Raw genomic sequence first — 25,427 nt, 5'->3', positions numbered from 1 at the left:
CCATTGTTCTCAGGTTCGTCCCTTAATTAAATATTAATACAGTTTTCACCACCCTACCTTCGGGTTTTTTTTTGCCATATTTTTTTATAAACAAGCAAAAAAATCACAACGTTTGTCCCAAAATATTGTCAGGTATGAAACCTGACAAAAAATTGTCAGTGTATCCGGATTAAATATTTTTGGAACAGATATCTTTTCTCGTGCGCGTAGGTTATACGGGTTAGAGCGGAATGGTGAAGAAAAACCGCGCGTATCACGTACGTTCGTATAAAGCGGTAAAAAAGTCATTTTTAAACTTTTTTGTCAAAAAATCGCTAAAATTAAATTTTTGGCGGGAGGGAAAGGGCGGAACTTGGTAAAAATTATCAACATCTCTTCAGTGCCCCTTTTCTGCCCGCTAGGGCTACAGCCCTATCGGGCAGAATAGGAGTGGTATACCACCCCCTAAAACGATCATAAGTAAAATATTAATTAATTAAAATATGTTTATAAAAAGATAAGTAAATAAACAAACAAAAAAGACGTATTAGCGCTTAATTTTTGTCCGATAAATGCCATATAACTCAATCCAACTACCAAAATTAAAACAAAATAACTATTTTACAAAAATACAATATTAGTCATAAGCTGAATTTCATTTTTTTAATGTAATTATCTCGAGTAAATAAAGAGTATTGGTACTATTTACAATACTAAGAGTATTTAATATTGGTATTTACTCGATTTAAAAAAAATATATAACTGTATTCTATTTTTTTAATAAATCGTCGCCACAATGTGCGTTTTTATTAAATAATCGATTTTCACGAAAAATAGCATTCTTCCTTAAAGGCTATCAATTTTGATACATAATACGCAAAAATGTAAACCATATTTATAAAGCCATAAATATACGGCTAATATTGATGCAAGGCACAGCCCGATAGATCCTATAAAATCGGCGTTTACTGTTTACTGTCTATGTTATTACATCACATAGACAAAGGTAGGTAGATACTGGCATGTAATAGTACCTACCAAAGATTATATACTAGACAGTAGTGAGGTAAAGAAATTAATGCTGTTTATACATATACGCTTTCTTCAACGGCTATAATTGCACTATAGTTTAATATACTTCTATAGTTGAAATGTTTTTTATATAATTCGTCCAGGATTCATAGAAATGCATTTTATAATAATGGCAACTCTCCGCCCGATTGGTGCGGGTCCGCCGTGTTGAGGGCTAGCGAGAAAAAACTGTTTACATTCTTTAAATACATCAAAAACATTCTGAAACAAAGTTTATGCTTTGAAATTTAATTTCAATAAAGTTATTAAGTTATTAGTTCCATGCATTAATAATTCGTACGAGAAAAGGGTGAGTACATTGATAATAAATATTTTGCCATAGACAAATAATGAAATGTAGATATCAGTACCATTTTAACATTTCAAATACGTTTGAATCATAATATTTACTAGCAATGCGATTATATGCTTGTAAAATCATAAATCAAGCTTTCAACGAACGCTCAATGCTTATAGAATATTTTGTTCAAAGCATTAAACTTAAAAGTGTAAGTAAAAATTATGTTTGTTTCGATTCGTACTGGAGAATGAACTCTTGTCTATGCATATTTTGATGCTGGTCACTCACGACGAGGAAAATAGTAGATTTTGTTACATTTTCTCTGGTTTTGTAACGTTCAAGTACGAAATTTGGAAAGACGAAAGATTTCACTGCCAACCTGGCGATATGACGCGAAATCATTAGTATATAATGTTTGTATATAAGCTTCGTTCGAGTCTGGCCGGGCGGCCGTTATGAATTCATTGCACAAACTAATTTATATAATTCATTGTAAACAATAAATGACAAGCCGGGTGATCTCGTGTTGAAAATAACCATTATATATTGGAAATGTGAGTACTTCATTATTGGTAAGGCGTTTCCTCTCATTCCGCCGTTTGCCAAACAGCTGTCAAACAAATTACGCAAGAAATTTGTCTCGACTGCTGCTCAAATAAGCGCTTATTAGAAGAAATATGTATTCTATAACCTCCGGAATGACCCCATCAACAGCATTGCAGGTAATCAACTGTTTTTGTTGTTGTTTTTCATGCCTGAAAAACTGTGCAATCTTCTTTGTGTGAAATGTCATTTTGACAGTCCGTTGACAGCGAGTCTGTTTTTATTATTGTTTTTATGTTATATTTTAGGTAAAGTACGGACAACCGGCATAGTTACAAGCACATTTATTGTCATATAATGTTATTTATTGCACTATATGCATATAAAATAAGATTCAACAAACACAAAAGATGTCATTCAAAAAATAGCTACAGCACGTGGCGTATAGATTTTGAAATGGTTTTCCAGTTTTACTTATACAGTTACAAATGTCAATTTACTAGTGGGTGCAATGCTTGCCCATGTTTTGTTCACAAAGAAATAGGTATGGATGATAATTAATAAATAATATTGGATATATGATGTAAGAAGACCAGCCCGACGAAGCTTGCAATCGCAAAACCGGACTGGACTCTTTTGCTGACAAATTTCCAGCCCCCATCTGTGCTCCACGAGTAGTTTTATGATGAGGTTGGAACTCTTCATATCAACCCCTCCGAGAAGCCTGCCACTGTATACCTTATAAGACCATCTTAGTGTATACCGGTGTCTGATATCCTCACATCGGAGATCGCTCAGTGGGTCGTAATGCTCGCAATTATTTTTCAAACATAAAAACTAATTCTGTAACTTTGTTACCTTTTCAGACTCTTGCAACTATTGGCAAATGACTTGTCGCGGCAGAAGGATTCCATTTCCCTCATTGTGTTGGCGCTTTGGACAGTTTCATTTCCTAGCGCTGGATCAGAATATATAAACTACAGAGGACGATTCGGCATTGTTTTATTTGGATGTGTAGCCAGTAATTACTGTTTTAGTGTTTGCAGATATGTATAGGCAGATAGATGATATAACCATGAAACGTGTGTTATTGCACAATTTTCTTGGGAGTTATTCATCGTGACTAATATATGTATACTCTCCCCCCTGAAAATAAACATATTATGCTCTTAAATATGTTTTTATTTTGTTCATTAATGACCGAGATCCTTGAAAAATATCATCCTATCCCGCTCTCTGTGATCTTACAACATTGGCCTTAATTTTTTACAGAAATGCAATCTAAAGTAACTAACTGACCATCACGCCGCTTCCGCAGGGATAGGCAGAGAGAATAGAACACCACACCACGCTACTCTTGTCTTTGTACACATTCTTCTTTACGCATCCCCTCACACATCCTCCTCCCAACCCTTATCCGCACCCCAAAGGTGCATAGGGCACTGCATTATATAGAAGCAGTGTTATCTTGATCGTTAAATACACGAAGGAAAGGTGATCAGCCTTTCGCTTCAGGTACCAGTCCAGGGTCATATTAAATATATATTTGACTGAAAAATCAATAATATTTATTGCGACCCTCTTGGGAATCAAACCCGGGACCTCCAGCATGGTAGCCTAGAGCGCTAACCGCTACAATATGGAGGCGGACCTCATACATACCCGCCGATTATTCGGATTCCTGAATTGACCACTTTCAATTATTTTAAATACTTGATCATGCCAAGTTTTGCCCGGTCATCCTCTGCTCATGTTCCCAACAAGATTCGCCTCATAAATTTCTTTTACAGTCCTTTCTTCGCTGGTTCGTTTAGATCTTTTATAACTAACTAACTAACCATCACGCCGCTTCAGGCAGGGAGAATAGAACGCCACACCACTCTGTCTTTGCAAACATTCTTCGCCTCTTCCACGTTCATGCATCTCCTCATACATACCCGCCGATTACTACGACTCCTAACCTGACCACTTTCAAGTATTTAGCATACCTGATCGTGCCATGTTTTTCTTGGTCTTTCTCGGCATAAATTTGTTTTACCGTTCTTTCCTCACTCATTCGTTCCACATGTCCAAACCATCTCAACGCACCTTTCTTAATTTTATTGATAATGGTTATCTCCGCTTTGCATTCCTTCCTTATTTCACTATTCGAACATCTATCATACATCGTTTTGTCGCACATTCTTCTGAGAGATTGCATTTCGACTGCACTCAGTCTACTTTCATCCTTCTTTTGCCAACTCCATGTTTTACTTCCATACATTAGAGTTGGAACCAGGACTCCGTTGTGCACTGCCAGTTTAGCTTCCGCTGATAGGCTTTTATTTGCCATAACTGATATTATCTCAGCCTTGCATTCTTTCCTTCTTTCACCATTCGAACATCTATCATACATCTTTTTGCCTCACATACAAATAAAACTAACTAACTAACTAACCATCACGCCGCTTCCCCGCAGGGGTAGGCAGAGAGAATCGAACGCCACACCACTCTGTCTTTGCAAACATTCTTTGCCTCTTCTACATTCATGCATCTCCTCATACATACCCGACGATTATTACGACTCTTGACCCGGCCGCTTTCAAGTATTTGACATACCTGATTGTGCCAAGTTTTCCTCGGTCGTCCTCTGCTTCTTTTTCCAACTACATTCGCTCCATAAATTTGTTTAACCGTTCTTTCTTCACTCATACGCTCCACATGTCCAAACCATCTCAACACACCTTTCTTAATTAATAATGTAATAAATAATAAATAATATATATAAATAATAAATAATGTATGTAAAAATAAAAATAATAGATCAACCTGGCTGATCGGTGATAATATGCGTGAATAGCCTATAAATAAAAAAAGACATTCATAATAACAGCAATGGGGGCGCGAGATAGAGACAGGCATGAATATAGAAAGAGGTAGAAAGACATTCGCCGGAGCTAGCGGTTGAGTTCGGCTTCGTCCACAGAACCAAAGATCAATTAACGAACATCTATTTACTTATATTTCTTCTTTTTTTTATGGCTATTCACCCTTCTAGCCAATGCGAGTTATTTTTTATTTATATATTATTATTTTACACTTTTTACAATTTAAAAAAGATAAATGTTTGAGTTTTTATTATTTACAAAAAAAAAACTTCAATTTCATACTATTTCTGTGAGCCTGAGCGGCTCATTATTAGAAAGTGGTATGAAATTGTGGTAAAGTGGTTCGAACCGAAAAACTTTGATTAAAAAATCCGAGACACTAGCCACGGGACCACAACCCGATACGATTTGAATTGAAATCGTTTGTTTTCCTGTAATTGGGGTTAGCTTCATTATTAAGTTGGTTTGTTTAGTTAGTTATTTTATATATTTCATACACATTTACAAATGATTTTCAATTAATTTTGTTTGTTAGGGGAGGTCGATGAGATTGAGATGTTAGTGGAAAATGGAATTGGATTGAGAAGACAATACTTGACATGTAAATTTATCTTAAAATTTTCGACTAAAAAATATAATATTCTGATTTAAAAAAATGATAGTTAATAATTCCGAGGGGGCGTCAGAGGCCTGCACTTGCAGGGCATTAATTAAAGACCTAGATCTTATTTCATTGGGTGCCCGTTTAATGACGGCTTCCTTTCAGACCTTTCCAGCATTAGCATTCCGTTTTCCACTAACCTCTCAACCTTATTAACCTCCCAAACTTGTTTGTAATAATTTTTATTTCTGCTAATAATTTGGATGCAACTGGCTATCCAGAAGCTTTCAGATTCATTGTCGTTGCATGACCTAGTTGTGAAAGTAGAGTGGAGTTCCCTAGATTTTCAATTCTGCGGCGATTGCATCGTTCAGAACTATCTTCAAAAGCTGTTCCGCACGACCGCGCTTTTGTTGTTTTCGAGTCATCTTGCCCCTATGTGCGGCGCGGCGAATTGCCGGCTTTGTGAGTCAGTGACAAATTGACATTCTGATTCTGGAGAAGGGTGATTGATGCAGGGGACAGAAGACGATTGAAAGCACGCGTGGAGAAGAATCATTAAAGATATCATGAAATACATTTAAAAAATAAAAAATATAAATTATACATTTGTGGGTTACAATAGTACATGTAGGAAGGCTCAATATATAAATACATACAGATAAACTTCACAAAAAACATAATAAGATAATAAAAAAAAACAAATAATTCAAATCGTATCGGGTTGTGGTCCCGTGGCTAGTGTCTCGGATTTTTTAATCAAAGTTTTTCGGTTCGAACCACTTTACCACAATTTCATACCACTTTCTAATAATGAGCCGCTCAGGCTCACAGAAATAGTATGAAATTAAAGTTTTTTTTTTGTAAATAATAAAAACTCAAACATTTATCTTTTTTAAATTGTAAAAAGTGTAAAATAATAATATATAAATAAAAAATAACTCGCATTGGCTAGAAGGGTGAATAGCCATAAAAAAAGAAGAAATATAAGTAAATAGATGTTCGTTAATTGATCTTTGGTTCTGTGGACGAAGCCGAACTCAACCGCTAGCTCCGGCGAATGTCTTTCTACCTCTTTCTATATTCATGCCTGTCTCTATCTCGCGCCCCCATTGCTGTTATTATGAATGTCTTTTTTTTATTTATAGGCTATTCACGCATATTATCACCGATCAGCCAGGTTGATCTATTATTTTTATTTTTACATACATTATTTATTATTTATATATATTATTTATTATTTATTACATTATTAATTAAGAAAGGTGTGTTGAGATGGTTTGGACATGTGGAGCGTATGAGTGAAGAAAGAACGGTTAAACAAATTTATGGAGCGAATGTAGTTGGAAAAAGAAGCAGAGGACGACCGAGGAAAACTTGGCACAATCAGGTATGTCAAATACTTGAAAGCGGCCGGGTCAAGAGTCGTAATAATCGTCGGGTATGTATGAGGAGATGCATGAATGTAGAAGAGGCAAAGAATGTTTGCAAAGACAGAGTGGTGTGGCGTTCGATTCTCTCTGCCTACCCCTGCGGGGAAGCGGCGTGATGGTTAGTTAGTTAGTTAGTTTTATTTGTATGTGAGGCAAAAAGATGTATGATAGATGTTCGAATGGTGAAAGAAGGAAAGAATGGAAGGCTGAGATAATCATTATTGATAAAATGGTTTACTGATGAAGTCAAGGAACTCGCCGAAGAAAAGCCATCTGAAATACAGAAGCCCACCGTCACCAGAAGAATATGCTAAATATGTGACGCTGAGAAACCGAGTGAACTCGGACGTAAATAAGTTCAACACATTTGTTGTTAGACAAATTAGTTAAAAAAGCAATAGAGTTCAATAAGACAGCTTACCTCTGCTTTGTAGGTCTTACTAAAGCATTCGATAGAGTCAGATTAAAGGAAGTCATTAAAATTCTCGATGAAAAAGAAATACCCTCTAATAATATCAGTTATGGCAAATAAAAGCCTATCAGCGGAAGCTAAACTGGCAGTGCACAACGGAGTCCTGGTTCCAACTCTAATGTATGGAAGTAAAACATGGAGTTGGCAAAAGAAGGATGAAAGTAGACTGAGTGCAGTCGAAATGCAATCTCTCAGAAGAATGTGCGACAAAACGATGTATGATAGATGTTCGAATAGTGAAATAAGGAAGGAATGCAAAGCGGAGATAACCATTATCAATAAAATTAAGAAAGGTGCGTTGAGATGGTTTGGACATGTGGAACGAATGAGTGAGGAAAGAACGGTAAAACAAATTTATGCCGAGAAAGACCAAGAAAAACATGGCACGATCAGGTATGCCAAATACTTGAAAGTGGTCAGGTTAGGAGTCGTAGTAATCGGCGGGTATGTATGAGGAGATGCATGAACGTGGAAGAGGCGAAGAATGTTTGCAAAGACAGAGTGGTGTGGCGTTCTATTCTCTCTGCCTGAAGCGGCGTGATGGTTAGTTAGTTAGTTATAAAAGATCTAAACGAACGAGCGAAGAAAGGATTGTAAAAGAAATTTATGAGGCGAATCTTGTTGGGAACATGAGCAGAGGATGACCGGGCAAAACTTGGCATGATCAAGTATTTAAAATAATTGAAAGTGGTCAATTCAGGAATCCGAATAATCGGCGGGTATGTATGAGGTCCGCCTCCATAGTGTAGCGGTTAGCGCTCTAGGCTACCATGCTGGAGGTCCCGGGTTTGATTCCCAAGAGGGTCGCAATAAATATTATTGATTTTTCAGTCAAATATATATTTAATATGACCCTGGACTGGTACCTGAAGCGAAAGGCTGATCACCTTTCCTACGTGTATTTAACGATCAAGATAACACTGCTTCTATATAATGCAGTGCCCTATGCACCTTTGGGGTGCGGAGAAGGGTTGGGAGGAGGATGTGTGAGGGGATGCGTAAAGAAGAATGTGTACAAAGACAAGAGTAGCGTGGTGTGGTGTTCTATTCTCTCTGCCTATCCCTGCGGAAGCGGCGTGATGGTCAGTTAGTTACTTTAGATTGCATTTCTGTAAAAAATTAAGGTCAATGTTGTAAGATCACAGAGAGCGGGATAGGATGATACTTTTCAAGGATCTCGGTCATTAATGAACAAAATAAAAACATATTTAAGAGCATAATATGTTTATTTTCAGGGGGGAGAGTATACATATATATTAGTCACGATGAATAACTCCCAAGAAAATTGTGCAATAACACACGTTTCATGGTTATATCATCTATCTGCCTATACATATCTGCAAACACTAAAACAGTAATTACTGGCTACACATCCAAATAAAACAATGCCGAATCGTCCTCTGTAGTTTATATATTCTGATCCAGCGCTAGGAAATGAAACTGTCCAAAGCGCCAACACAATGGGGGAAATGGAACCCTTCTGCCGCGACAAGTCATTTGCCAATAGTTGCAAGAGTCTGAAAAGGTAACAAAGTTACAGAATTAGTTTTTATGTTTGAAAAATAATTGCTAGCATTACGACCCACTGAGCGATCTCCGATGATGAGGATATCAGACACCGGTATACACTAAGATGGTCTTATAAGGTATACAGTGGCAGGCTTCTCGGAGGGGTTGATATGAAGAGTTCCAACCTCATCATAAAACTACTCGTGGAGCACAGATGGGGGCTGGAAATTTGTCAGCAAAAGAGTCCAGTCCGGTTTTGCGATTGCAAGCTTCGTCGGGCTGGTCTTCTTACATCATATATCCAATATTATTTATTAATTATCATCCATACCTATTTCTTTGTGAACAAAACATGGGCAAGCATTGCACCCACTAGTAAATTGACATTTGTAACTGTATAAGTAAAACTGGAAAACCATTTCAAAATCTATACGCCACGTGCTGTAGCTATTTTTTGAATGACATCTTTTGTGTTTGTTGAATCTTATTTTATATGCATATAGTGCAATAAATAACATTATATGACAATAAATGTGCTTGTAACTATGCCGGTTGTCCGTACTTTACCTAAAATATAACATAAAAACAATAATAAAAACAGACTCGCTGTCAACGGACTGTCAAAATGACATTTCACACAAAGAAGATTGCACAGTTTTTCAGGCATGAAAAACAACAATAAAAACAGTTGATTACCTGCAATGCTGTTGATGGGGTCATTCCGGAGGTTATAGAATACATATTTCTTCTAATTAGCGCTTATTTGAGCAGCAGTCGAGACAAATTTCTTGCGTAATTTGTTTGACAGCTGTTTAGCAAACGGCGGAATGAGAGGAAACGCCTTACCAATAATGAAGTACTCACATTTCCAATATATAATAGTTATTTTCAACACGAGATCACCCGGCTTGTCATTTATTGTTTACAATGAATTATATAAATTAGTTTGTGCAATGAATTCATAACGGCCGCCCGGCCAGACTCGAACGAAGCTTATATACAAAGATTTATATACTAATGATGGCGCTGTAGGTATTCGATTTCGCGTCATATCGCCAGGTTGGCAGTGAAATCTTTCGTCTTTCCAAATTTCGTACTTGAACGTTACAAAACCAGAGAAAATGTAACAAAATCTACTATTTTCCTCGTCGTGAGTGACCAGCATGACAGTTCGTCCAGAGATATAGCGGGAATATTCTTTGGCCGCCATATTAAATATCCCTTGTAGTCCGGTTCCAATAAATATTAATTTCGTTTTTTAAATGCGCTAAACTTATATTTTGCATGAAAGGTAATTCAATGTGTATTTCATTTAAATTATCTTCGGTTTATGACCACAGTAGACAATAATAATGGTAAATGGGTAAGTCCTTTATTATTGTTGGTGTTGCCATTTTAATTAATAGTCGGAGTGAAATAGAGAAGTTATTTTATAAAATGGCTGGCGCTTGCTAAGTACGCGTCATTATTTTATATTATGGCGGTTTAAAGGTATTATTTGGCATCTATTTAACAGTTTAACTAATTCAAAATGTTAATTTTTACAAAACCATATTTATTTTCTCAATTCGATACTGCGGTTAATGGACATTCACCATATACCGGGGGCATCACTATTTTTATTTCTTCATTATGTGCTTTCTTTTATATACAGTGGATTTCGTCTTGAATTTAGTGCATGGATGTCATTTATTATCTTCAACTTTTACCTTTAATTAATCTAACGTTTATTCGATATTTTGATTCCTGGACTTTCGTTTATCGCGTGATGTACGTTGTAGTAAGCAGACGGATGTTAGTTGACTGGGAATTAACAAAGCTCTCGGCTACGCTGCTGTACGTACCGTAATGTCATATCATTGAAGTGCGCACATTTATAAAAAGGGACAAAATGACGTCGCGCAACATATCCTATAGCAAATATATAAAAAATAATTATCATTTCGCGTATATCATTGTGAACATATTTAATTTATTTTTGTTTTTAATTATACCCTTGGCGACTTTTTCAAATGAAACATTTAGGCTTGTGGGGTTTTAAAGGTAGGTAATTACCATTTTAAACGGGTCGCTTAGGCATATAAAATAGTATGAATTTTAAATACTTATGTAAAAAAAAAAATATTGAAAATATATTATTTTTAATTTTTTTATTGAATTTTTATTTAAAAAAAAACAGCGATTTTAACATTGACCCTTTCATTACTAGAAGTGTTTCAGATGCATTTTTTGTGCTTATATCGCTCACTCCTTTCAAGAACGTCATAAATCAAAAAACTTGATTTTTCAGGAGAACGTTTTTAAAGTTTAAAAATATAACACAATGTATTAAAAATAAATATCAAGCCACTTAAAGAACTTTTTATTTTGCAACACATCTTTTTAGGTAAAACATGAAGGTTTTTTGTCCATTTGAAAAATATTTTATATATTTAAAAAAAATAATTAAACAATACCTTTTCTTCAAAATGCAAAAACAACATTTTCTGCCCTGTAGCGGGTAAATATTAATTTAAAAATATGCCACTTTTTCTGGGATATAGTACATTTTCTGGGCATTCCGAAAACATGCACAACTGAAAATTGACGATTTTTGATTTATGACGTTCTTGAAAGGAGTGAGCGATATGTGCAATTTTTTATTATTTAAAAATGAATTAAAAAAAAAAAATCGTAAGATAATCGGTTCGTACTATTGTTTTTGAAGTCTGTAAAGAAATAAGGGAGGTACAAAGGATTAGACTATTTATATTTTAAATTCAAGAAAAACAAAAAATGGTGATGTCACCAAATGTGAAGTCATTAGGTGTTTCAACTTTCACCGCGGAGTTTATGTAACCTATTGAATTTTGTACTACATGTAGTAGTATAAAGTGTAATAATATGTAATAATAATATAATAACTTACTTAAACACTTTATTTCTAAAAGAGAATTTTACAAATAAAAATGATAAATGATAAATGACATTATTGATATTTCTTTATGAATACAAAAATAATTTTATGTATCCTTTTATGTATAGAATAAATTTCATCCATTATTCATCCTGAGTGAAGACAATTTTTTTTTATTTTTTTTTATCACAAAGCAATTGATCATTATTTAGTCAATATGTAAATAATCAACGTGTCATTCTACAAAGTTAATATAATAATATGACAATAACTGAAACCTCCTCCCTATAGACCATGTTCCCATTGACAAAAAAAAAGAAACAACTTAAGCTTATATCGCTCACTCCTTTCAAGAACGTCAAAAATAAAAAATCGTCAATTTTAAGTTGTGCATGTTTTCGGAATGCCCAGAAAATGTACTGTATCCCAGCAAAAGAGGCATATTTTTAACTTAATATTTACCCGCTACAGGGCAGAAAGTGTTGTTTTTACATTTTGAAGAAAAGGTAGTGTATTATTTTTTTTAAATATCCTAAATATTTATCAAATGGAGAAAAAACTTTCAGGTTTACCTAAAAAGATCTGTTGCACAAAAGTTCAATAAGAGGCTTGATATTTATTTTTAATACATTGTATTATATTTTTAAACTTTAAAAACGTTCTCCTGAAAAATCAAGTTTTTTGATTTATGACGTTCTTGAAAGGAGTGAGCGATATGCATAAACATGCATATTAAGGTGGAGACTGACCGGAGCATTTCGTCGTAACATAACATAGTAACATTGCTTGCGATGAGCATCAGCGAGCATCCGAAACTATGGATGGAGCGCTCGGCTCGCTGTACTGACTATACGAATGCTCGCATCGTAACGCTTTACGTTACAACGAAACGCTCCGGTCAGTCTCCACCATTAAACATATTGAGAAATAATAACTTTTCAGAGTTTGCTAATCATTTAATAGATAACAATCATTCATATAACAACAATAAAGCAGAAAGCTTAAAAAATATTGAAACTTAAAGTCTGTAACTGCAACATTTTAAAACAATAGAAAAATTATAACACTATAACTTCCCCCCTTTGGTTCAAGTTTCTACTGATAAAAAAGCAACAGCTTTTACCCACTCTTCATCCTTGAAGGTCCCAAGGGCACAAGACATGGATTTATAATATAAATGTTCATAATGTTATTGAAAAATATTAATTATCAAGGGTTTGCATATTTGAGAATTTATAGTTGACGCTTATGCCACACATGATGTAGAACTCGGAATTAAATTCCAGGTCAGTTTTTTAAAAAAAATAATAGCATTAAGAATTAATTAATTAATTAATTATTGTAAATTTCATATGAATTAATTAATTCATATGAAATTTACAATAAAGATTCTGAAACATTTTTAAGATAGAAACTTAAAATATTTTTACATTAATTGATTTGGCAGCCACTTTTTGGTAATATCTATCCATTTCTCTATTTTTTTACTTGATAAATAAATACCGCCATATGATAGTGGTATTTACCAAGTAAAATTGAAATTCAATGTTTTATACTTTACAACGATGTTTTACTATAATTATTTTCAAAAATACATTTTATCAATTATTTTCGAATGTTTGTATGTCAGAGCCAAAAATGTGTAATTGCATATTATTAAAATTGATATTAAAAAGTATATTCAGCTTTTAACAAAAAAAAAAAGATAAAGTTAGAGCCAAAATACCCCGAAAGATATTTTCATTTAGCGTGCTAGAAGGCTAAGAATTAGAAGTTCCGAGTCTCATTTTTCCATTCTTATTTACTTCCCTCATATTAGCTATTAACTCCGATTTATCTTATTTTCCATTTCATCTTTATTTTCATTTCAGGTGTAACAAACATTCGAGAGATGGATGACTTGTATGATGATATTTTCGGGGTTCATTCTCCGAAAATTCAAGGCCTCTATGATATTGTCAAGAACAAAGATATAGAAAAATTACTTTTAGTCCACGGATTACCGGTTAGGGCTTCGGCAACACCTAAAGTAGATATAACGGAAAACTTTACCACGCGAAATGTTCCCTCTATATCATCCCGCCAAATCATACGGAACAATTCAACAGTGGTCAGGAAGGTCAGAACTGTTAACAATGTGAGAGAATCTTTCATCCTAGAGCGAGCTAAAGACTTGCCGGAAACCTTGCGCCACGCCGAGGATTTAATCAACTTGTGTTGTAATTATAGTTCCACTGAAAAGCGCACAATTAACAAGGCTTTCTTAAAAACTCACATGGCCAAAGGACATCCCGTTTCCCGCGCCGGCTGGAAGGCCTTGTCCGTATTTAATGTATTCGATCACAAATACCGATATCAATTTTTGAAGTATAACGGGAAAACAATAGATCTACCCGGAAGTTCAGGTGGAAATGTAAAAGAAATTGTGTATAATGTGACCGAGAAAGTGAAATCGTCAAGTGGTAACACGCCCAGTGGGACACCGCGGAATAGCGGAATCAAACGGAAGAGGGGTATTTTAGAATATGCTAATTTAAGGTTTAAGCCCGGTCCGCTTAGCAAGAAGCCGAAACTCAGCAGCGGCTCCAAACACGGTCCTGTCCAGTTGGTAAAGGTTCCGGCTGTGGGGCTAGAAGTGTTCCCTAAAGTCGGGGTGGAGTTGGAATCGGCCGTTAGATTCCATCTCAACAACATGCCTCGCCGCAATGGCAAAATAAACCAACACTGGGCTCAGTTTGCCACATCTCTCGTAAAATCTCATCGTAATGAAACCGTCCAATCGCATACCTTTGTTTTACCATTTGAAAATAATCAAAAGCGAATCCTTATGCAAAAAGATATGGAATTTACTGAAAAATTCATCAATCAATCCTCTATCTCCAATCTCACCCCGATAGAGGAATTCAACTTGGAGGGAGATTTGTTAAACATTGAAACTTATAATGCGAGTGATGAAATTGATTCTACCATAAAAAATGTTCTCACCGAACTCATAAATTCAGTGGCCATCGGTGAAGTCCAGGATAGGATTTGGAAGTACGACGATGATTATGATCCCGTGGAAGTTGAAAGTTCAGATATAAAAATCGAAATAAAAAAGCCAGCAAAGAGAAAATATGGCGAGTTGAAACGCTTGGACGTGACAGTGATCGACATTGAAGATAACGACGACAGTACCGCCTGTTCTAAAAAAGAGCATTGTAAATTAGGATGTGTCTGCGCGAGTCTACAGCTCCAAACCCTCTGGACCGAGCATTGCGGCCTCATCGAGTGTATGTTCAAGTGCTGTTGTAACAAAGAAAAGAATTATCATAACAGTAAAAATGAGGATACCAACAAAGAATCGAAATACAGTCTGGTTAATCTAGATCTTGGAGCAAATCGTCATCTTGCCAGAGAAGAGATAAAGTTCAAACGTACAGTAATATACGCCAATGACCAAACAATGGTGATGGGGGCTTGTCGTCGAGGCTCGCGTGTTCCAAACAGGTTCAAGGACTTCTACTCCGACATAAATGATGCGGGGAATAAAATGATGCCAGAAAAGAATGTAAAGATAGTTCTCGATCGACTTTCTACAGATTTGAATCTCGAGCCCTGGTGCTTGGTGCATAGACTATATCGATGTTTTTGTAAAGGACTGTTCACCGAGGGACCAGAATTCAAGTTGTCTTATGCACCTACAAAACCAGTGGCCGCTGTCGAAAAGCTCTCCGCCATTGCCGTTCCTGTAGAATGTGTCAAGGTAGTGAAACCCGTCCCGATTAGTGTGGAATTAGACACCTCTGAACAGTGCGCGCGTACTGAAATATTTGAAAAGTACATCCACAGAAGTAGGAAATGCATACACAAATATAAAGAGAGAAATTGTAGAATAAAACGAGCGGAAGAGGAAGATCCTTTAAAACTTGAAATTTTAAATTGTCACATTGCGAATACTTTAATGTCTTTCCATGATAATGAGAATCGCAAAATGAGACAAAGGTTGAAAGGAAATAATAATACGGCCGCTGACCAAAATGAAAATGTCGTAGTCAAAGACCAGGAAATATCCATTGTCCGACCTAGCGAACTCCCATCTCCTAAATTGTACCACACTTTCATATATTCGTGGCCTAAACTGATCAAGGATTTTAGTACCAGAAAAATATTTGTTTGGGCAACCGCTGTGGATCCCCTCGTTATATTAATCACAAAGTGCTCTAAAATAAATGCCAAACGACGTTGCCTTCCGATCGGCTGTGACAGTCCTGTATCTCAAGATTTACTGGCTCTTCACTCGCCGATCTTAACGCAGATAGTTAAAAAGGATCTGTCTGCCTACAAAAATATGGTTTTAGTCGGTGAAACGTACGCCTGGCAGGTTGTCGGAAGTGTGAACGAAGACTCGATTGGTCGAGTCATTCCTCTCAAAAATAAAAATAAAGCATGTGATGGGCCGTTGACTGATGTCTCCAGTGCACAATCCAACCACCCATTTGTTTGGCCAAAACTTCCCTCTGTGCTAAAGCCTAACACAAAATCACTCGATGATCAGAAACAAACTAAACTGAATAAAAAACAACCGGAATATAACGAAATCGCTAGTGGAAAAAGTATGTTGAAATCAGTAGTTTTTAGGCGAAAAAAAAGCCTTTTAAAGGAACCTATGTCCACAGAAGTAGATAAGTTTTCAGAAGAAAAAGATTCTAATCCTGATCCACCCTGTTCCTTAACAAATGTGTCATCCGCTGAAGAAGATATTCCAACCTTCGTAACAAATGTGTCTTCCTCAGAAGGAGATATTTCAGCTGTTGTAACAAATGAGTCATCCTCCAAAGGAGATATTTCAACCGTTGTAACAAATGAGTCATCCTCGAAAGGAGACATTTCAACCGTTGTAATAAATGAGTCATCCTCCAAAGGAGACATTTCAACCGTTGTAACAAATGAGTCATCCTCCAAAGGAGACATTTCAACCGTTGTAACAAATGAGTCATCCTCCAAACGAGACATTTCAACCGTTGTAACAAATGTGTCATCCCCTGAAGAATATGTTCCAACTGCTGTGATACATTTTTCATCCTCTAAAAAAGATATTCCAACTGTTGTACCAGCTGGGTCATCCTCTGAAGAAGATACTCCATCCGCTGTAACAAGTTGGTCATCCTCCGCATCAGACGCACCTTTCACTGGTCTAGATGTTACAAAACCCATTATCTCCAATGTTGTGTCGCTTAGCAGACCAGATGTTACTTTACCTCTTTCTACGCCTACTAAATTTATAAATAAAAATCTCAATAGAGACTCAACTACCGGATTGAGAAATGGTTTACCTAATAGTTCTACAAAATTCAACAAGTCTGAAATTCCGCATAATATTCCCACTCTGAAATTGTCTTCTAAACAGCTTATAAGAATTCCTTCTACTGTTATAGGGCCTATTCTTTCTACTGTTGCTGGAACTATTCCTTCTACTGTTACAAGACCTATTCCTTCTGTCATGGTGACTATTTCTTCTAACGTTACGAGACCTATTTCTTCTACTGCTATGAGACCTATTTCTTCTACGGTTACAAAACCTTTTCCTTCTAATGTTACGAAAGCTATTCCTTCTACTGTTAAGAGACCTATTCCTTCTTCTGTTACAATACCTATTCCATCTGATGTTACGATGCCCATTTCTTCTACTATGACAAGACCTATCTCTTCTACTGGTGAAATGCCTATTTCTTCTACTGTTACGGAGCCTATTCCTTCTACTGTTACGGAACCTATTCCTTCTACTGTTACGGAACCTATTTTTTCTGCTGTTACAAAGCCCGCTGCTACTGAAAACCCAATGTATAGATGGCTCGCATTAACAATAGAAAACGATTTTACCAAATTAGCTGTAGCAAATAAGGAATTTGAAGCGACACTCGCAGACGTCAAAGAAGCTATGAGCCTTGCAGAATTGACTAAAAAAACTTCTAAATTTCCTCTTGTCCACGGAGACAAATCTCAGTTACCAAGTTTCGGTATTTACGCAATTCCCGGAAATCGAATGAAGGAAGTCTTCCTGGGTCCGTACAGGGTTAACGAAAGGATGGGCTTAAAGATTTTACTAACCAATCCGGGTACTAGTAAACGTACAAGGGGAACCTGGACCAAGGCACATGAAAATCCTTATTATATACAGTGCAATAGAGTGGAGTCAGTCGACCAGTCTGGCTATGAATCAGTGGTGCAAGTATATTCTCCAAAACAGACACCAGCAACCGAGGCCACCGCTAGTTTGGACTCTACCATGGAGTATAATTCCACGAAACCCTCTACAAGAGCTCCAAAACCTAGCAAAGCGCCATTAAAAAATTCTAAACCAACAAAAACGCCTGTTGCTGGCTCCGATGCTAAAGATGCTGTACCTTCGGGTAAAGTTTCAAAGCCAAAGAAGAAAAATATGAAAAATACACGCACAAAGAAACATACAAGTACATCTAAAACAATGAAAACTTCCAAAGAAGTAACCGTTGACAAAACAAAAAATGAGAGTAAAGAACCCCTTTTGCAAAATACGGATGACAATGAACAGTGTGAAGATGACGATGTAATTTTCATGCCGAATCATTTGGAAGTGGTGGAAATATTAGATTCAGATTCAGACGATGGAGGGGATACGAAAGAAGGCGAAAGTGAGGTTGCGAAGCAGGTGTGGTTTGTGTGTGAAAACATTCCTCTCGGCTACATCGCAGCTACTCAGAACGCCAATGATTCCATTACTCTCAATTTCTCCAAATTGGGAATAATCAATTGCTCCAATCCCAGATCGGCAATAGTCAGCATTAATATGTGAGTTTGCCACCTTCTTGTTTATTGGTTTATGTAATATTTGAGACTTGAACCTCAAGTCTTATTTCTGTTGGGTTACACAATATGTATTTGAGTCTTGAACCTCAAGTCTTGTCTATTGGTTTACACAATATTTGAGACTTGAACGTCCAGTCTTGTCTATTGGTTTACCCAATTTTTAAGACCTGAGCTGTTTTGCCTGTTGGGTTACACAATATTTGAGACTTGAATGTAGAGTCTTGTCTATTGGTTTATACAATATTTTCTTATGTTTCAGGTTATTAACCAATTATGCCGGCTTTAAACCAAAGACCCTTTCGTGCGAATGGAATTTAGTGAAACATCCTGTAAAAGTTCAAAATTATAAACCGCTTGATGAAGCCAAATTAAATAAGTCATATGTAAGTTGTTTTATATATTTTTATTATTTAATTTGTTTAGACTATTCTCAGCTCTCCTCGTCCTCAGGCTGTAGGTCCTTCTATCATATACAATGTCACCTAGGCCATGCCTTCGAATCATGTTATCTTTCTGTAGCATTCATGAATTTTTCGGTCTTCCTCTAGATGTCTTTTCGAGGAAGATCCATGGGAATCGCCTGGTTTACAATATGTTCAGGTTCTCTACGCCCTATGTGCCCATACCATCTCGATTGCATTTCCTCTATTTTACTATTGATGTCAGTTACACCCAGGCTTCCACGAATGCATAAACTCTTTAAGGGACATACAATACATACATTTTTTAATATAATGCTTTTCTACAGTTTTGTAAACTGAAAATAAAATTGAAAAATATTGAGTTTTTAACCCCTAAGTCCATTGAATTTACAACATTTTGAGTGTGTCCAAATACCTGTTCACGAATCTGGATTATCTCCAATTATAGGAGTTATCTTTCATATTATTTTTTGACATCTCATAGAAGATGAAGAAGAATATGGAAGTCTGGGCATTTACGGGGCTAACGACCGTCATAGGCTGGTTCAAGTGATCACTTTACATATCGCTCACTCCTTTCAAGAACGTCATAAATAAAAAATTGTCAATTTTTAGTAGTGCATGTTTTCGGAATGCCCAGAAAATGTACTATATCCCAGCAAAAGCGGCATATTTTCAACTTAATATTTGCCCGCTACAGGGCAAAAAGTGTTGTTTTTGCATTTTGAAGAAACGGTATTGTTTTATAATTTTTTAAAATAAACTAAATATTTTTCAAATGGAGAAAAAAACCTTCAGGTTTTACCTAAAAAAATCTGTTGCACGGTAAAAAGTTCAATAAGTGGCTTGGTATTTGTTTTTAATACATTGTATTATATTATCAAACTTTAATAACATTCTCCTGAAAAATCAAGTTTTTTGATTTATGACGTTCTTGAAAGGAGTGAGCGATATGTGTAACATATACCAATTCTACCCATTATTGACAACCATACTATTCAAATTCTTGGATGTTCTATATATTTTGAAACATTGTTCTTGAATCACTAGAACTTCACCAGAGACATCTATTGGTGAGATGAAAAGAAGCTATTTATTAAGCAAGAAGCTATTTACATATTAAGAAGCTATTTATTATCCATTGAATTTAATGATCCATTATTTTTAATATACTCATGTTTATGATTTTTTAAGGTAATAACTGAAAAGGGGCTAACACGACGTTATACCAAGAAGATTGAGGAAGAAAAACTTAAGCCATCAGAATGAAGTATAGTCTAGGGATCCCCTTATTTTGAAATACATCTCACAGACAGCTACTAGTGAGAATAAAGGCTGACTAAGAAAATACATAGCAGAAAGTGCATAACATGTTCTGATAACTAATGTTTAATAAAGCCACTCCTTCAATGTCATTAAGTTTAAGTCAGTCATATTGTTAATTTAAATACAGAGCTTACAAAACTACATCACACACACTCTGTGCGCTATATGTATTAAGATTTATTTCTACATCTGACTTTTAGCAAATTTTGCCCAAAATGTCACATTTTTAGGAAGTATTTGCACATCACCGTCAGTATGTGCATCAAAAGTTTTTTTTAATCAATGGGCTGTGTTTTGAGTTAAGGTATTTTTAAAATTCATAACTTATGATATGATATTTGTTATCATTTTGTACGTTTACCTACTACGTATTATCTTGGCAGGAATAAAACTTTAGAATGTATGTTTGAATCTACATATGATGTGATAAATGTAAACTATTTACATAGTACATGTCTCTTTAACAATATTCTTCTTAAGAGTTTTAAAATATAAATTGTGACTAAAAATATAGAACACCTGTTGCATAATAACAGAACAGAAAAGAAAAAAAAAACATGTAACATTGAAATATAACATCATTAATGTGTTCTTCTTTAGTTTTACAATAAAAATAGTGCCATTTAAAAAAAAAATGTATTCACATATTTTGTTTGCACCAATTTTTTTTTGCGAGCTTTATTTCACTAGAAAGGTTACTAGAAACTAGCAACGGTTCTGTTTCCAAAAATGGTCATTTTAGTATATTTTAACATACTTTTATTAAATGGTGCATTCAACTATCTGCACTGGTATCGACCTATGTCGATACCAGTGCAGATTTAATGATTTTAATGTTCAATTCATCACATTGGCCATTTTCATTATAAAAGCCCACTGGGCATGTATACAAGGTGACCACATAAAAAAATGAAACTCACTTAATGTTTAAGTGAAAATTTATTTATGAACATAAAAAATGTAACAAAATGTATGCTATTGAAGTTGAAAAATAATCTCTGTGAGACGTTGACCGTCTTCATCAATGCATTTTTCCACTCTGCCTTTGAAGTTCTCCACACTCTTTCCAATGTTTGCGGAGGCCGAGGATCATCTCCGTACCAGGAAATGAGAACAATACCGAAGCACGCTGAATTGATCAGAAACTTTTTCCTAAGAGAGTTGTGCGGGAGAATGTTTAACATTTTGGAAATTTGGTCCCAAGAAGATAATGCAACAGCCCATACTGCAAGAACATCCACAGAATTGCTTCGGCGTACCTACCCCACTTGTCTCATTCCCTGGTTTGTAGAATGCCTCGGCCTCCATGTCGTTCAGACAGAATATATATGATTTTCCCTCTGGAGTTACTTAAAATTTCACACATTATCTCTATGGATAAACCTCGCATATTAGAGAAAATTAAAGATGCAAAATACACACAAGATCCAACTGATTGGTCAGCTAACATTGGGAAGAGGGCGGGAAAAGTTCAAATACAGAGTGCAAGATTTTTTTTAAAAGCGCCCTGTCTTCATGGCCACCTTGTATATGCTGAATAAACAAACAATATGATTTTTAACAATTTATTTTTAATTTCATACTGGAAATATTTTTATTCCTTTTTAATTTTACAATACAATTTAATGTTAACCACTAGTAAACACTAATTTTATCTTGGTCCTATTTTAATAATCTGATTTATTTGAGTCTACTCAATTTAGATGTTATGAAAAATTGTGTATATTTTTATAAAAAAATATAAAAAATCTGTAAAAGACGGATGTGATGCTTGTTAGTAAGAATGTAAATATTGTAAGTATGTGTAATATGTAGTAATAACATCTAGTTGCTTTTACAACAAAAAAAAAATATATTTTAACAATATAACTGGAACTGTTGGAGTCTTTGTAAAACAAAAAATCTCAAGAAACAAGTATGTATTTTTCTGAGCTAATTTATATATTTTAAAAAGAACTTATATAATTTTATATATTAATTCATTTCTATAATAATAAATTTAATTACTGTTACATCATGTCTTCATGGGGAAGATTGATAATTTTATGTTGTTATTCCTGTTGTAGATATTTTTTTAATTTTTAATTTTGTTAATACTACTTTGATCCTATGCGGTGCATAGTCTGGGTGAGGATAAGGATCAAAGGAAAAAGATGTTATTCACGATATCCATGACTGTGGTTGGTTAATTAAATTACCCCCTTGTATTACATTGTAATATACTAACCTTTTTCCAATAAAATGTTATTACTTTTTCTAAAATATTGTAACTCTAGTAAGTTTAAGATTTTCTCGTTTAAGTAAATCTACCGAGAATAAATGTTTTAAGGGTCTATATTATAATATACTAACTTCTTTTCTAATACTTTGTATTATATTGTAATATACCAACCCTTTTTAAAGAAAAAAAGTGTTATTCATGATATACTAACTTCTTTACTTATACTTTGTATTAAATTGTAATATACCAACTCTTTTGAAAGGAAAACATGTTATTCATGATGTTCACGATTGTGGTTGGTTGATTAACCATTATACTGCGGAGAGTCAATAAATTGATACCTATTATGCCCGTCAAAACTCCAGATCATCAATAAATTGACGCGTAACTCACCGTTCCTCGTTCCATGTTCCACCGCCGGATTCAAAGCCCATCGCTTATTTCAACTTATTTTTTACATCGGCTCTTCTTGAATTGATGAAAAAGAAATAAACAGATATGCACAACAACATCTAACAATGTAAACTTGAAACCAAAATTAAGATGGAAATATTGGAAAGCGACAAACGTATGTGGAATACAGGCTTTCGTTGGAGTCATATTGGAAATGACAATAAACAGACGTTCCATAAAAAATTATTACTGGTCCAAAAATTCAAGATCGATTCCGTGGTTCAGCAAAAATTTTTCACGGAACAGCCTTTTACTTTTCTTGAAGTTTTTTCATTGTGCGAATAATGAGACATTGGCACCACCTACAAGTGAAAATTATAATCCTTGTGCCGATTTGACACAAAAAATCCAATTTTAATTTCTTCTACTTATGAAAATTTAGATTTTTTCTCTGCAATACACAAAAAGAATTATTAAAATCCGAAAATATTTCATGAAGTTTTGGCACTTTAGATTTCTTTTGTTTTTTTATCAACACATAAAAAAATGCATTGCAATTTTAATATAGATTTACAAAATGACCTCAGCAGCGTGACAGTTAACTTACCCCTTTGTGTTATATTGTAATATACTAACCCTTTTCCAGTAAAATGTTATTACTATTTCTAAAATATTGAATATTAAAACTCTAGCAAGATAAAGATTTTCTCATTTAAGTAAATCTACCGAGAATAAATGTGTTTAAGGGTCGATGTATATAAGTAATATAAAAATTATATTTCAGCTCACTTCATTAACATGTCTCTGTTAATGTTTTATCTTATGAAAAATCTGTAATTTTTTATTGATGACTCACTTTTACTAAAAGAAAAAATGAAATGTATTTTAGTTATTAAAAGAAAAAAAAAGTGGAAGACTTGATCTTTGTACAAATTTAAGACTGTTTTATTTTTTCCGTACTATAAATTATTATTTTTTAGGTATCTACTATAGTCTTTAAAGTTTCGAAAATAATATATTATTATGTGAATTTTTGTTTTATTTTATGGTCTTTTGCCTGATGTCAGTGGTACCACAGACTACTAATTATGTAGTGGTACAGAAAACTGAACAAAACCCAAAAAAGACTTAAATCACACATGTCAGGAAATCCGTTGGTGACCCCTATGACCTGTTCACAGGGATAAATAGCCTAGATCAGTAATTCTTAACCTGGGTTAGATCGAACCCCAGGGGTTAATTGAGTCAGTCTCCCAGGTTCGGTTGAGGTCAAAACATACACCCGACTTACTGTTCGATATTATGAATGATACAACATACAATATATTAATTTATCCAATAGATCTAATATATTATTTGAAAGGAATATATCATTAATATATTATATATTATTAGATTAAAACCAATATTTTTAGCTTTTCCACTTTTTTTATATTTGACCAGCGACCGGGTTTCGTCGTTACCGACATCATCAGACTGGTGGGAGGCTATACAAATTGTTATGTTATATATAAAACAAGGCAAGAGTTGATAACCATGATTTGATATAATTTTATTGAGAAATTAATTTAATTTGAGTGAATTTAAGTATTGTATGATATTAAAAATATTTTTTATAAAGGTTTTTTGTATTGAGAGCACGATTTTATATAAAGTTATAATAGATTTGCATTTTTTGTAAATGAATTTAAATTATGTAACGAAGTATCAGGAACTGCTGGTTGACGGCTCCCTCCACTACGCTGCGGTTGTCCGGGGGAAGTCCGAAGTTCTCTGAAATGTAAATTTCCCGGCAGTCATTTCTTATCGACAAGACATTAAGGCATCTATTGTTTCTTTTCTAATGGGTAAAGTAAGGGAGAATGAATGTGTGTTACTTGATCATTTAATATGTCTTTATTGGGACAATTTTTTAACCTATTTATTTCCAAAATTTCGAGCCTATCTAATTTTTTACCTTTACTACATTTGTGGAAAAGTTAAAAATAAGTGGAAAAGCTAAAAATATTGGTTTTAATCTAATAATATATTAAAAATGCAATTCCATCACGAAGTGTCAGTGGATAATATAAATCTATTAAAAAGGAATATATCAATCTAGCGATAAAAATAATACAAGAGCTCAAACGCTAAAATAATGCACATACTCCGCATCGTAATTTTTTTTACTGAGATGGGACTTAAGTCATAACTGTAGTAAGGGTAAAGCTGTGCATTTCTGAGCTGGTCTCTGAAAGGCAACAGCAGAAGTCACACTGATTTGCAGTAAATATTCATTATTTTGTTTTTGTTTTTATGTGAAATCACATATAATGTTTTTGTTCTCTGTCTTTAGTGGTTTTGTTCATTTTATATACCTAAGTTTTAGTGGTTTTGTTAATTTTATATTCAATATAAACCTATGTTTTGAATTAGAAAAGACCAAATTGTATTTTTCCAATTAAAAGTAAAACCAATTAATACGAAACTGGTAGGGTTTGGTACCACCTCCAACACGGTTGAGAACCACAGGCCTAAATTATATTGACAGAAATCTTAGTAGGGGACGTAAAATACACAATTTAT

The 25,427-nt window shown here is 34.6% G+C and overlaps 1 protein-coding gene and 1 long non-coding RNA gene across 3 annotated transcripts; one reads left to right on the top strand and one right to left on the bottom strand.

Annotated features, from left to right (window-relative positions):
* The first annotated feature begins 1,179 nt into the window (after positions 1–1,179).
* On the top strand, positions 1,180–21,996 carry LOC148312175 (uncharacterized). Of its 2 annotated transcripts, none has more exons than XM_088277691.1 (4): positions 1,180–1,360; positions 13,544–18,482; positions 18,760–18,883; positions 20,117–21,996. In XM_088277691.1, the coding sequence occupies exons 2-4, from the start codon at positions 13,564–13,566 to the stop codon at positions 20,189–20,191; spliced, it is 5,118 nt and encodes a 1,705-aa protein (XP_088133817.1). In that variant the 5' UTR covers positions 1,180–1,360; positions 13,544–13,563; the 3' UTR covers positions 20,192–21,996. The 2 variants fall into 2 exon arrangements, with proteins under 2 accessions (XP_088133817.1, XP_088133818.1); XM_088277692.1 differs by lacking the exon at positions 1,180–1,360 and adding an exon at positions 10,188–10,267.
* On the bottom strand, positions 8,475–9,940 carry LOC148312176 (uncharacterized). The gene is made up of 2 exons (XR_015839282.1): positions 9,473–9,940; positions 8,475–9,343 (listed from the first exon to the last, which is right to left on the bottom strand). It is a non-coding gene; the product is annotated as an uncharacterized LOC148312176 (long non-coding RNA).
* Positions 21,997–25,427: the final 3,431 nt, after the last annotated feature.

This window comes from Brachycentrus maculatus, unplaced genomic scaffold, assembly GCF_059751285.1.
Source record: "Brachycentrus maculatus isolate JH-2025_06_01 unplaced genomic scaffold, ASM5975128v1 h1tg000049l, whole genome shotgun sequence".
In the NCBI taxonomy this organism is placed as follows: domain Eukaryota; kingdom Metazoa; phylum Arthropoda; class Insecta; order Trichoptera; family Brachycentridae; genus Brachycentrus; species Brachycentrus maculatus.
Note: the sequence above shows the minus strand (reverse complement) of the source record. Positions and strands in the feature narration are given on the sequence as shown.

What these genes read in the sequence shown, in the direction of transcription:
- LOC148312175 (XM_088277691.1), top strand. Translation starts at nt 13,564, where the DNA reads ATGGATGACTTGTATGATGATATTTTCGGGGTTCATTCTCCGAAAATT. An exon ending in GCAATAGTCAGCATTAATAT is followed by an intron (nt 18,483 to 18,759) that starts GTGAGTTTGCCA and finishes CTTATGTTTCAG; the next exon opens with GTTATTAACCAATTATGCCG. An exon ending in CCAAATTAAATAAGTCATAT is followed by an intron (nt 18,884 to 20,116) that starts GTAAGTTGTTTT and finishes TGATTTTTTAAG; the next exon opens with GTAATAACTGAAAAGGGGCT.